The 14,537-nt window shown below is 41.1% G+C and overlaps 1 protein-coding gene across 8 annotated transcripts in view; it reads left to right on the forward strand.

Moving 5' to 3' along the window:
- The window catches only part of AP1S2 (adaptor related protein complex 1 subunit sigma 2), a 100,401-nt gene that overhangs the window by 46,308 nt on the left and 39,556 nt on the right, over nt 1-14,537 (forward strand). For 2 of the 8 annotated variants that reach the window (XM_073668053.1, XM_073668051.1), the window contains one exon: nt 12,830-14,285. The exons of 5 other annotated variants lie outside the window; for them this stretch is intronic. Coding sequence is in view for 2 of the 3 variants with exons in the window: in XM_073668051.1 (XP_073524152.1) it covers nt 12,830-12,865 (36 nt within the window). In the remaining variant the exon portion in view is untranslated. Of the gene's footprint in view, nt 1-4,305; nt 4,359-12,829; nt 14,286-14,537 lie in introns of those variants that run through there. One more of the 8 variants, XM_073668048.1, reaches the window with a different exon arrangement.

Raw genomic sequence — 14,537 nt, forward strand, 5'->3', positions numbered from 1 at the left:
AGCTTTCGTGCAGCCAAGCTCTTATTCATGATGCCCTGTAATTGACACTCAGATTGCACTGAAGTTTGGGTTCAATCGAGCTTTAGTCCAAAGTTCAGTTCTGGAATCTAGAACTCTACCTGAATTTTAACCAGAACCCGAACCCCATAGAAATCAATGGAAACCCAAACTTTGGAGTCTCTCTCTTTCTCTGTCCGTGTTCGGAGTCAAGCACCGTACGAACCCCCAACTTTGCAGTTCTGGTTCGCTCATCTCTACTCTAAGGTTTCCATAATCACTATTGATCTCAGTAGATACAGCGGTGGCCAAAAGTATTGGCATCCCTGCAATTCTGTCAGATAATACTCAGTTTCGTCCTGAAAATGATTGCAATCACAAATTCTTTGGTATTATTATCTTCATTTAATTTGCTTGCAAGGAAAAAAACACAAAAGAGAATGAAGCAAAAATCAAATCATTGATCATTTCACACAAAACTCCAAAAAAGGGCCGGACAAAAGTAATGGCACCCTCAGCCTAATACTTGGTTGCACAACCTTTAGCCAAAATAACTGGGAACAACCGCTTCCGGTAACCATCAATGAGTTTCTTACAATGCTCTGCTGGAATTGTAGACCATTCTTCTTTGGCAAACTGCTCCAGGTCCCTGATATTTGAAGGGTGCCTTCTCCAAACTGCCATTTTGAGATCTCTCCACAGGTGTTCTATGGGATTCAGGTCTGGACTCATTGCTGGCCACCTTAGAAGTCTCCAGTGCTTTCTCTCAAACCATTTTATAGTGCTTTTGGAAGTGTGTTTTGGGTCATTGTCCTGCTGGAAGACCCATGACCTCTGTGGGAGACCCAGCTTTCTCACACTGGGCCCTACATTATGCTGCAAAATTTGTTGGTAGTCTTCAGACTTCATAATGCCATGCACGCGGTCAAGCAGTCCAGTGCCAGAGGCAGCAAAGCAACCCCCAAACATCAGGGAACCTCCGCCATGTTTGACTGTAGGGAACGTGTTCTTTTCTTTGAATGCCTCTTTTTTTTTCCTGTACACTCTATGTTGATGCTTTTTCCCAAAAAGCTCTACTTTTGTCTCATCTGACCAGAGAACATTCTTCCAAAACGTTTTAGGCTTTCTCAGGTAAGTTTTGGCAAACTCCAGCCTGGCTTTTTTATGTCTTGGGGTAAGAAGTGGGGTCCTCCTGGGTATCCTACCATACAGTCCCTTTTCATTCAGACGCCGACGGATAGTACGGGTTGACACTGTTGTACCCTCGGACTGCAGGGCAGCTTGAACTTGTTTGGATGTTAGTCGAGGTTCTTTATCCACCATCCGCACAATCTTGCGTTGAAATCTCTCGTCAATTTTTCTTTTCCGTCCACATCTAGGGAGGTTAGCCACAGTGCCATGGCCTTTAAACTTCTTGATGACACTGTGCACGGAAGACACAGGAACATTCAGGTCTTTGGAGATGGACTTGTAGCCTTGAGATTGCTCATGCTTCCTCACAATTTGGTTTCTCAAGTCCTCAGACAGTTCTTTGGTCTTCTTTCTTTTCTCCATGCTCAATGTGGTACACACAAGGACACAGGACAGATGTTGAGTCAACTTTAATCCATGTTAACGGGCTGCAAGTGTGATTTAGTTATTGCCAACACCTGTTAGGTGCCACAGGTAAGTTACAGGTGCTGTTAATTACACGAATTAGAGAAGCATCACATGATTTTTCAAACAGTGCCAATACTTTTGTCCACCCCCTTTTTTAGGTTTGGTGTGGAATTGTATCCAATTTGGCTTTAAGACAATTCTTTTTGTTTTTTTTCCTTGCAAGCAAATTAAATGAAGATAATAATACCAAAGAATTTGTGATTGCAATCATTTTTAGGTAGAAACTGAGTATTATCTGACAGAATTGCAGGGGTGCCAATACTTTTGGCCACCACTGTACATAGGTGATCATCTCCTCATTGTTATGAGTGCAGATATTTCTCCTGGATCTCGGTGGGGGTCCCAGCCCCCATACCATTTCAGAGTTCAGCTCTCTTTGTGCAAGTGAAGGATTAAATTGATTATAAATCTAGGATTTATTGTCTGGGGGGGGTGGGGGAACACTAATGTTCATGCCTACCAATAACCTCTTAGTGTTTGCTCAATAATGTGTGGCGGTGCATTATTCTGGATGAATCGGACCCGCAGTGTGTGTCATTTTAATTGGTTGCCAGGATTAGTCTGTTGTTTCACCCCCCTCAATTGTAATATTTTTGCTTTCACAAAGCTCAAAGTAATTAACTTAGTCTTAGCTTAAGAAGAATTTTGAGCAAGTCAGAAAGCAAATATTAGACGCTGTGATATTGTGCAAATCCTACTGACTGGTTATTGCAAACACCACACTGACGGAGACAAAAATACTTTGTGGCTAAAAGGAGATGTTTGGGGGTAGAAAACCAAGGCAGCTTTCTTCCTAAAAAATGGCCACTCTTGTCTATGGGTTGTGTCCTGTATTGTAGTCGATTGAAGTGAATTAGTTACAATACCAGACACAACCAAAGGACGGGAGTGGCGCTATTTCTGAATGACAGTGGAAGAAAATTAACTATAAGGTCATAATATTTGTGGCATTAAGACTGATAATATTTGGTTGATGACTATTTCATCTGAAAGCCTGCCTGATCAGGTATTGTACATTAAGGCTGTGTGCCCACGATGCGTTTTTTAAGCGTTTCCGCAGTGGCAAAAACGCTTGGTAGAAGGCCTGCCATGTTCCCCAATGATAATCCGCATGTGCTGTGCACATGCTGCGGAAATTTCCACTGCGGATTATCATTGCGGAAAAAAACACAGCACTACCAATTATTTTGCGGAAGCGCGGCGTTTTCGCCGCCATTGACTTTCATTGAATCGCTTTGATTCCGCATCACTGCATCTGTAGGTGCGGAATCCAAGCGTTTCAATGTGTGGATGGTACCCGGGTGTGGAGGAGAGGAGACTCTCCTCCGGACCCGGGTACCATAGTACCTGTAAAAAAAAGAATAAAATAAAAACTAAATATTATATTTACCTTCTGATGGCCCTCGCAGTCTTTATTCGCTCCGTCCTGGCTTGCCGGCAGATCGCGGTGGACTGAAGGACCTGCGCTGACATCATTTAGTCATGTGACAGCAGATCCTTCAGTGTACCGCGAGCTGCTGGCAAGCCAGGACAGAGCGAATAAAGACTGCGAGGGCCATCAGAAGGTAAGTATAGATTTATTTTTACCATTCTTTTACGGTCACGCTATATAAATCCATGCCGGTTGCATGGATTTATATAGTGTGACCAAGTTGTCAAGCACTTTCTAAGTGATGCTAAAATCGCTTGGAAAGCGCTTGTCACCCGCATGCGGAAATGCATGTGAAGAACGCTTCACTTCTGCTTGCCCCTGACAGGAAAACGCATGTACAATCCGCATGTACAATCCGCATGTACAATCCACATGCGTTTTTTTTCTGCCAGGGAGATGCAGAAACGCTCAGGAAAAAATCCTGAGCATTTCTGCATCGTGGGCACATAACCTAAAGGGATATTCCCATCTCCAGGATCCTATCCCAATATGTAGTAGGTGCAATAATAATAGCAAATACCTCCAATTAGAAATGTATAGTTCTTCTGATAAGCAACAAGCTATGTTGCTTACCTCATGTGCAGGCCATTGCTGTATCTTAGGTATCCATGGTTATGACCACTAACATCTAACTAACTGTCAGTATATGAGTGGTCGAAACCATGGATAGCTAAGCTACTGCAATCCCTGCACATGGGGTAAGCAACATAGCGAATCAGAAGAACTACACTGAATTTCTAATTGGAGGTATTTGCTAATATTATTATTATTATTACACCTGCTACATATTGGACTTATTCAGATGTCCGTGCAAATCAGTCCGAAATTGGACTGCAATGCATGGATTGGCAGCAGGTTTCCCGACCCGAGCGTAACAGCTTTATTGAAATATATGGAGCGGTCGCACTCGGGTCAGGATAGCTGCGGCCAGTCCGTGCATTGCAGTCCGATTCTTGCACTCAGGTCTACTCATGGTTCGTTATCTCGCTGTCCCCTCCTGCTGCAGTATTGTGAATGTGACTTGCATTACTGCTTGCTTGGGAGTTGTTGGTGGCATCAATACATTTGCACGGACTTCCTGGAGGGGCATTGTCTACAGGCCAGACATGCCCATGAGATAAATGCTTGGAAATATTGGTAATGCAGCGGTACATGGAATGATTTCATTGTTTTTGCTCTCAAACCTTATTTTTTAATGTGCGGTTTTGTATTCATAGAGCCAGAATGAAGACTGGGGAGGTTACTCAGATGATATGTTGTGAGACTACCTGTAGGTGTCTGGTAACTGCGCTCTGTGCACGTGTAACACTGGGTGCTGTGCTGCAGGGCCTGATGATGCATGACGTCTTACCTTTCTCATGTGTGAAGAGGTAACTGATCTTGTGCTCCGGGTATTACTTACCAGCATGGCGGTGTATATGGAGTGGGATCTTATAACATCGATGATTCCTGTCCACACATTGATCTGTACCCATGGGATAGGCACAATATTCAAAATAAATAAATAAAAAATATATATATTTTGTGAGAGAACAGGCAGATATAATACCAATGTGCAGTATATTATATGTAATGAATCAAATAAGTCCTCTTGAAAAAAAAAGTTTACCCCCCTCCCCCCTCCCAACATTCACTCTACACGTATGCATGTATGGCGCATGTCGAGTGCGGGGGTGTGGAGCAGAGTAAGGAGCTGATCCCGCACATACACAGCAGATGCTAGCTGTATTACACAGTCTTGACATTTCAGGGCACCTATTAGCCTCCCCACGATGCAAGGCAACCTGGGACCTGCTGAAGGGCCCATGTTGGTATTCCTGTGAAGTCCAGCCATAGGAGGCCATTGTTTTAGCTATATATTTTAATACAATTGCAATGCAGTAAATAGAGCAAAGCAAAAAAAAAATTAAATGCCTATAGTTCAGCTCTACTGTTTTTTGGTAGCAACAGCTCTGCAAAAAAAAAGTGCTCAAAACATTGTTTAGTCATCAAAATCAGATCAATAAAAACAAGCTCACCATGTAATAAAATAAACCCTCAATCGACAGAAAAATAAGAAAAAAAAAGGTACAGGTCTCAGAAACCAATTAATTTTTATTTATTTTTTTCACTGCTAAAATAAAAATAAAACTATGTTTGTATCGCCCTAATCATGATCTAGAGATTTAAGTCATTTATTACTTCACAATGAGCACCATAAAAACAAAACCCAAAGACTAATTGTGGAATTTAAGTTTTTTTGTTTTTTTTTGCAATTTCACCACACTTGGAATTTTTTTCCCCTGTTTTACAGTACGTTGTATTATAGATAAATGTTGACATTCAGTCTACAACTCGTCCTGCAAAACAAGCCCCCAAGCTGCTATGTTGATGGAAAAATAAAAAAGTTATGGCTTTTGGATTAAGGGGATTAAAAAAATGAAAGCAGAAAAGCTTTATGTAGAATGAAAAATAAAATCCAAAATGTAACTACACATTCCTAATGTCTAAAAATAAAACAGAATTGCTGTTTTTGTTCATCCCGTCTCCTCAAAAAAAGTGTTAAATAAAAGAATAAAAAGTCAATTGTACCTTGAAACTAAACAATATTAAAAAGTTATTGAGACACAAAAAGGAATGATTTTTTTTTAAAGAGATTTGACTTGGGCAAATGTAGTAAAACATTAAAAAAAATATTTGGGATCGACCTGTAGAATAAAGTAACACGTTATTTATGGCGCACAGTAGATGTTGGAAAATTAAAGGGAATCTGTCATCAGGTTTTTGCTATGTAATCTGACAGCAATACAATGTAAGGACAATGATCCAGATTCCAGTGATGTATCACTTAGTTTACTGGGTGCAGCAGTTGTGATACAATCAGAGTTTTCTCTGCTGCAGATCTAGCAGTTTTCTGAATGCTGAGCCCTGTATAGCTTTGCCCACACCACTGATTTGCTGCTTTCTGTGTACACTGTATATTGACAGAAAGCTGCCAATCAGTAATGGAGGCGGGGTTGTACCAGGTGGGTATGTGACATCTAGTCCTATAGTGATAATCTCCTGCTGATAAAACATTGATTTTATTGAAACTGCCCAGTAAGTGACACGTCACTGGAATCAGGGTCTGTGCCCCTACATCATGTTTCTCTCAAATTACAGAGCAAAAACTTGCTGACAGATTCCTTTTTCAAATGTTCAGAGCGATTTATTAAAGGTTAATAATCAATAACTTATTTTTAAAAATACAAGTTCTACAAAAAACAAGGTCCATACGGCGGTGTCAATGGAATAAAACCTGGCACTTCCATCCTTAGGTCTATTTACATGAATGCAGTTAGTCATGTGTACGATTTACTGGTCGCTAAGAATAAAACCTCTAAATGCGATTTTCATGGTCCTGAGCTTTTGAGAATCATAAAAAATGAGATGGATATTCCGGGCGCTGCCAGTGGATGAAGGATGTACAAAGTCAGGCAGATGAAGCTTTTTTCTTTTTATTTATTGTATTATTCGTTTCGAGGTTGATCTAACTCCTTCCTCAGATAAATGTATCTGACTCTAGACATCCTTCATCCACTGGCAGCATTCGGAATATCCTGCAAATTTTTTCTGATTCTCAAACGTTCATTCCAGCACTGGACGCCTAGGAATCATCAGTCGGAGCAGCAGCCGTCTTTAGTGGACACACTCCCTCTCCAGTTTTGTGTCGGCTATGCACAACCTCCCCAGGCGAGCGGTGCACGGTCTGGTATTGAAACTAGATCCACAGATTTACACAGGGAGCTCTTGCCCTACTTTTGTCTTACATGGTCCTGAGCTTGGATCACTTAGGGTTGCAGCAATGTTTAGATAGATACATGTTAGGAGAACATATCCCATATCAGTGTGTGAGCTGGATCATCTTTTATCCTTTTAATGTATGCTCTGGTATTGCAGATGAGGTCTAACAGAAAATCATGTAACTTTACATTTGAGGATGTCTAGTAATGCTTTGCTGAAAAATACTGGGGACAGAAAAAATCTGTGCCGATTAGCTTTTTCTTTACCTTCAAGTGATTGTAATTCATTGAAGTGATGATCCTTCTTTGGAAAAAAAAATTGTGCTTAAAGGGGTTGTCCAGGGCTACTTTATTTATTTCTTTTTTTTACTATGGGCCTAAAAAGTAACAGGCAGGTAGTTGCTAACAGAGGCAAGTACCTGCCTGTTCCTCCTGGCGCCGGCTCAGAGTGGCCACTGACCGATTCAGAAGCTCTATGCCAACAGAGCAGCTCTTCCTCTTCCGGGCTGCTCTGTTGACAGGGCACGACTGCCAACGTCATGCTGATTGACAGCCGGCTTCCTCAATTAGTCAGCGGTGCGTTGGCTGTCAAGTAGCATGACGTCGGCTGTCAATCTCCATTAACAAAGCAGAAGAGAAGCCGCTGCTCTGTCGACGTGATGTCAGCTGAAGCCTCTGAATCGTTGGCAGGAGCTCTGTGCCGGCATAAATCAGTGCCGGGCACAACGGGCAGGTAGTTAGCAACTCCTTGCCTGTTAGTTCTTAGGCGCGTAGGAAAAACATGAAATAGTCTTGGATAACCCCTTTAAGATCAGTTAAAAGGGTATTCAAGCCTAAACAAGTTATCACTTATCCACTGGTAACCTCCACCCACTTGTCTTCTTTATTCTTTGTTTCTCCATTGAATCGGTGATATCTTCTTTAGGCTTTAGCGTGCATTTTTACTGCCTGGAAAAGGCAACAAAGGATCAGGAATGTTTTGTACTTGTAAGAGCTTTTTCTATTATTTCTATAGGACAAATTAATTGTACGCTGCCTCCATATATATTAGAATATTGTTGCAGGAAAGCTCAAACACATGTAACATAGATGCTTTTTTCTAACATCTAATGATCATCTCTGATTATGACATAAGCCGGCAACATGTTGGTCATTATCTCAAATCTGATTGCTGCAGCTCCTTTGTAGAGCAGTTGCCATTTGGTCAGATCATACAGATACGGCCTAACAAGCTGTTCAGATCTGTTTTTAACTTTCATCAGGGCAAGATACAGAAGCCACAGTTCTGCATATGTAGCTGGCAACCAAGCACATACAGTGAAAATGTACATGTTTCTGTCCACTAAGCAAAAATAATATGTAATTTTTTTCTCTTCCTTCTATTCTTTAGAAGGATTTGTTATGTTTCAAATTGGTTTAGTCAAAGAACTTTTTTAATAAATAAAAGCCTTCGTCCTCCTGACTTTACTACTTATTCGCCAAGGAATAAGAACGTCATTAGACATCAATAGCTTCCAACCCCAAAAAGTTACATAACAGCAACACTATTTTAGGTATAATGCCTACTACCTGGCTCCTGTGACTTGTCAGCTTGGCCTGCTGTATTAGATAGAGGATAAAGAAGAAACACAAGGCTCTTGAGGGCTATGGACACCTTTGCTTGTTTTGTGTGCATTGTATCATGTGATATAAATCATTTCTGCATTTGGTTCTGGTTACAAATGTTTAACTGTTTTTCTTCTGCAGCTTGTGTGGACATACAGTGCAGACTCCTGGTTACCGCTCCATCTCAATTCCAACAGCTGGGCTCCCTATATGCTCTGTCTTCAGTCTCCCTTTACTCCGATAAAGCCTAAGACCACATTCATACATCTGTGTCGTGATCCGAGTATAGATCACGATGCACGGACTGGCCACTGGTCTCCTGACCCAAGCTTAACGGTCTCATATATGCCTATGAGGCTGTTGACTTTGGCTCAGGAGAACCGCAGCCGGTCTGTGAAATCACGTCGAAAGGTAACACACAGATGTGTGAGTGCGGCTCAAATAAGACATGAACATAGATTAGTGTTCACAAGAACAGAGACTTGACTGTAAGGATGCCTGTCTGTCAGGATTGAGATTGAACAGAATTGAGCAGCTTGTAATGTTCTATTTTACATGCAATCTGAAGAACTAAAACTACTTTTTAAAGGGATCCTGTCAACAAAGTTGTGGGTATTAAAAAGGACCTTTCACCAAATTTTTCATATTGAAGTGAACACTTAATGTAACAGTGGCTGCAGAGCGGAATACTTTTTCTTTAATTTCGCCTCTCCATTTCAGAGATATTAGCAATCAAAGTATTTGGTACCTAAAGAGAGAGCGTTTTTTTTTTTTTTTTTAAGCTCAAGTGGATGTTATTCCAGTTTTCACTTGTGTGTACATCTTTTACCTGTATGACGCTGACCAATCAAGCAGGCAGCAACACTCAGATGAAAGAAGAACACCCCCACCATAGCTTAGAGCAGGTTTCTTAGTGTGTGAGATGAAATGATACAGTTCTGATTTATTGATCTAACTTCCTGCATGATTGGAAAGCACAAATGACTAAGAGCTTTCAGATAAAGACTCTATGGAGAGAGGGGCAGCACAGCTGAGCTTAGCTCGGTCATAAAACTACAATCCCTTATATCTGCTCTTCTCCGTTTATAGCATGGGTAGCTCTGCTGTACTGCTCTCTCTCACAAACACACACTGTATGTCAGGAGATGTGTAAGTAGTCTGTTGGGATAGACTCGTACTCCCTCTGCAGTAAAAGCAAAGTAGGATCTCATTACATCACCCAAAGAAGTAGTCCAGAACAGGCAGGTTACTCCTGTGTGAGATGTAGTGACAACCTGCTCTGATCTCACTGCAGAGGGAGTACAAGTTTAGCCCAACAAACATAAGTGTGATTACTGAAAAACATAGAACCAGGAGCGCTAATGGGAGGGTTTGTAATGTGACACAGCTATACTCTGCTGTGCTGCCCCTTCCCCCACACTGACTCATACAGGAGGTTAGAGCAGGAGATCAGGGTTTTATCATCACATCTCATCCACTGAGGAACTTGCTCCAAGCTATGGCGGGGTGTGTTTTTCCTTTTCCGTTGGGTTTTGCTGTCTGCTTATGATTGGTCAGCATCATTAAGGGAGAAGTAATATACACCCCTAGTAAAAACTATAAAGTAACACCCACTTGTAATTAAAAATGCTTAACCCATTAGATGCCAAATACATCAATTGCTATTATCTACACAACAGAAAAGCAAAGTAATTAAAAAAACAAAAGGATTCCGCTTTGCAGCCATTCTTACATCTTGTGTTCAGTTCAGCATGAAACATTTGGTAAAAGGTTCTCTTTAAATCACCACCGGGAATCTACAGGGCTCTTAAATATTGTGTACAGTCACCCTGTTCAAATGTAATTGTAATACATTTTTTTAATAACCAAGGTACAAGCTTCTTATGGAGCAGAGAAATGTGTGGCAAATCCCTAGTATATTACAAAGTAGCCTTGGAAAAAGCTCAGTGAAGATGGATTGGTGTTGCTCCTTGGCAGCATCCACAGCGAGAGCATTGTCTGTGAGCCTGCGCCTTTCTATTTAAATTAATGATGCCTCTTGTGTTACATTAGGCGGCGGGTAAGCTGGCTATTATCACAGACTCGGATCATTTTCCAGAAGCAGCAGCTTTAGAAAAAAAATATCATTATTATGGAAATGGAACGAGTAGCACTATCTTGAATCCACGAGTGGGAAGCCGATGTACACAATATCTTCTACATACAAGTGATGGGATCTGTGTGATTTATTATTTTTTGCCATACGTTGCCCACTGCTTGAGTTATTTTCTGAGATAGAATGTCAGTCGTTGGGAGTTGAGCGTAAATATTAGATATCCAGACATTTTGAGAATCCTAATGAAGGAAGATGATTATGCGCCCCTTCCCTTATTTTTCAGCTCATATTCTCCCAAAAGAAAAATGTAAATTTACAAATTGCTATTTTGTACTATAAGAAGTGCATGGCCCCTAAAAAGCATACTTGGGTAGTTGAATGTAAAATATGTTTTGCAGTAAGAGGTGAGTATGTCTTTGTTCTTTTTGTGTCTCTGGATACTGTTTTTGATATCAAGGTCCAGTTTAAAAGGACTTGGAGGTAGGGGAGAGGGGGGAGGTTGGAGCTGTTCACACTGGTAGTATAGATGTATCTGTTGCTGTGATTAGAAACCAGTGAGTGCCGTACCTGCTTGTGATTGCAGCTGACAGGATAAAACGAGGGTAGTTTCTTGCACAACCAACTGGATAAAAACTGTAAGTTTATTGAATCAAGTTAAAAGTTCATAAAAGTTCAAAATCTCAACACCTTTAAAAGGACTTGGTTGTCCACACATGAGGCCTTCCTGAAATGCAGAACAATTTAACATGTATTTTGAGCTTCAAGGGATGGGCAACATTTTTGGTGTGTAGTCAATGTGTTTATTTTCCATATGTTGTGTATTATATCATATCCATATATCATAGCCATTTCATGCCAGCCGTTGGTGGGGTGGATAGTATTTATTAGTCCATTGAGTCCTCAGGGGGAACCTCTTGTTTTCACATTGAACCAGCACAGATACAGGTAAAGATGAAAAAAAACACTAATACCAAAGTAAAGCAGTTCTTAAAATAGTAAATAATCTACATTTGTATAAATATTATTGAATGCTCAGAAAAAAGAACATTTCTGAACTTCCATTGGAGAACAGTGTTACATACCCCTACATCCTAAACTCACTAGTTACTGTTAAAGGGCCTCTGTCGGCACAGAATGACTGTTGAAACCAAGTACAGGCGCTCGGTGCACCCTTGGGGGGGCCAAACATTTAAGTTCACCTTCCCATCTGTTTTCCCTCTATCTCCACCCCCCTCTTCTTTGATTGACAGCTCTGGCTTCATAGAGCCAGAGAAGGGTGGAGATAGATGGACAACAAGCAGGTGGGAAGGTGTATATAAATGATGGCCCCGCCATAATGGACTTTCTTTGAACAGTCATTTTGTGCTGACAAGAGTCCCAATAATAGAATATAACTGTTCCAAGTGTAGATCACATTTTTGTGGGTTTGTCTTTTGAGACTTTTTTTTAGGACTACACTTAATGGAGTTATCAGACCCACAAGAAAAAAAATAGCTACAAATGTTGTTAAAAAAAATACTCTGTCGATCCAGCCCGGTTGCTCTGATAGTTTCCACTGTCCTTGTGTATGGTCTTCCACCATGTGACTGCTGCAGCCAATCAGTGGCCCCTGACTGTACTACTGGCAAAGAGACTTTGTAAGCTGTGATGCCAGTAGTTTTGGAGAGGAATTGGAGACTGTTTTATTTTCATAGCATTTGCTGCTGTTTTTACTTTCTTTCCCACAGTTAGGTAACATTCTTAATCGAGCGGAGTTATTTTAACCCAAATAAAAGTGTTGAATAACAAATTCGGCTTTGGTATTTCCAAACAATTTGCAGTGGTAATAGTACAGCAGCCACCGCACTTCTAGTCTAGTTCTTCATTTATGTCATAGCATGGATATAGCACATTGCTATTAGGCTATAAAGTATATACCATTCGGTATATTGGATCCTTAGGCCGGGGATATACCTAATGTACAGCTATAGCTTGTTTGGGAAAGGGAGTGTTTATGAAATCCTAAGGGTGCAGCCATACGCTGCGGCCGGCCATACAGCCAAAACCCTGCCCTTCATTATCTGTGGGCGGATCGCCCGCCATATGGCCGCACCCCAATACTTCTAATTACTCAAACTTATTAACATCAATCAGGAAAATTAACTTAACCCTTTCTCCTCAATCATCGAGCGCTGCTGGCTCATTCAGTAGCCAACAATGATTTATAGCAAGCCATTGATTTTCTTCCTGCTCTCGCCCATTGTGGTTGATGTTGTATTTGAACTTGCCTTTCTTTCGTAGCCCCGGCATGAGTACTTTAATGTGCCAGTGTATTAATTGGCCGCACACTTCATGCATGCAGAGCATCAAGCGACTTTCATTGGGATTCATCTTGCCCTTGAAGTAGTGAAAACATCCATCTTGCGGAGAATACATATTTTTTTTTATATCATTTCATCTGTTATTGACTGAATCTCTGTATTTCTTGTTTTGTGACCTTGTGTTACCAGTTACTTAACGTTATAAACTTTGTAACTCGTGTTGATTTTACAAATATGTTAATTTATATTATAGTTTAGAACATTCAGTTATTGTTGTCTTTTTACTTTTGTCTTGCAATATTTTTTAAAGGACTTGTACATTGTGCAAAAAAGTGGGACCATGGTTGTCCAAATGAAAACAAAACACACTCACCTACAGTACGTCACTGCAGCTCCTTTTAGGGAATTTGTCAGCAGGAGTTTGTTACCCCATGAGAGCAGCATAATGTAGAGACCGTGACCCTGATCCCAGCGATGTGTCACTTACTGGGCTGCTTGCTGCAGTTTTAATAAAAATCATTGTTTTCTCTGCTGCAGATCTAGCAGTTCTGTGAATGCTGAGCTCTGTATAACCCCACCCACACAACCAAATGGTCCCTTTTCTGCCTATGCACAGTGTACACAGAAAGCTGCCAATCAGTGGTGGGGGTGGAGTTATACAGGACTCATGAATATGGAGGACTACATGGCAGCAGGTTTACTAGTTCTCTAGTGATAATCTCCTGCTGGTAAAACAGGGATTTTATAAAATCTACACTAAGCAGACCAGTAAGTGACACACCACTGGAATCAGGGTCTCTGCCTCTACATTATGCTGCTCTCAGATTAGGAGACAAAAATCTGGTGCTAGATTCCCTTTAATATGTCCCTTCCCCATCCAACAGTTTCCTGACCTTCCACTCCTGTGACCGCTGCAACCAATCAGAAACAACTGTAAAAAGCAGACTTGGTCCTTTTTAATACAACATAGGTGGTGTATAATTCACAGCAAAGAGTAAAAGAATTGGTATTTTTCTCACCTTATCAATACATTTACATCATTAGTCTCATCTAATATAATAGCTATTTCAGCTTCATTCATTTAATAATATAATATTCGCATGTGCCTGTTCAGTTTCAGGAGCCATTTCTCCTATGTCCACATCAAACACTGTCGTCTCATCCTTGGTCATATTTATATACATAGGGGTGAGACCGCTGGGGTGGCTGCCCACACATAGGTGATACCCTGCCTCCCCGCTGTATCCACAGTCCACATGACTTTGTTTCTTACTGCCATGGACCTCCCCTGTGGGGGTCTCGCTCTAACGATCAGCTGATACCAATGATTCGGTTCATTAAAGCAGGTAAATGGTAGTTCCCACGCACTGACATTTCTGTTGTGGGGTCAATATTGATCCAACTTGGTTTTCTCAATAATAAATAGATGATTTATACAGTGTGTCCACTACTGTCTTCAGAAAAGGGGGTCTCTTGATGTTTTTAGGATGCCAGAGATATCATAAGGCACAAAAGAGATTTTCTGACCGATCCAGCACGGCATTGTGGCCGCCATTATAAGCAGAAGCCACGACGTTGATGTGATCAGAGCCCTGGGCCACTTTCTTATGGCAGTTTATCGATCATTATTTTGGGTCAGTAAATTTGTAAGCCATATGAAGGAGTGGACGATAAACACGCACGGCGTA

The sequence above is a fragment of the Phyllobates terribilis genome, unplaced genomic scaffold (assembly GCF_046119375.1).
Source record: "Phyllobates terribilis strain yellow unplaced genomic scaffold, ASM4611937v1 Scaffold_2__4_contigs__length_985480577, whole genome shotgun sequence".
Classification (NCBI taxonomy): Eukaryota; Metazoa; Chordata; class Amphibia; order Anura; family Dendrobatidae; genus Phyllobates; species Phyllobates terribilis.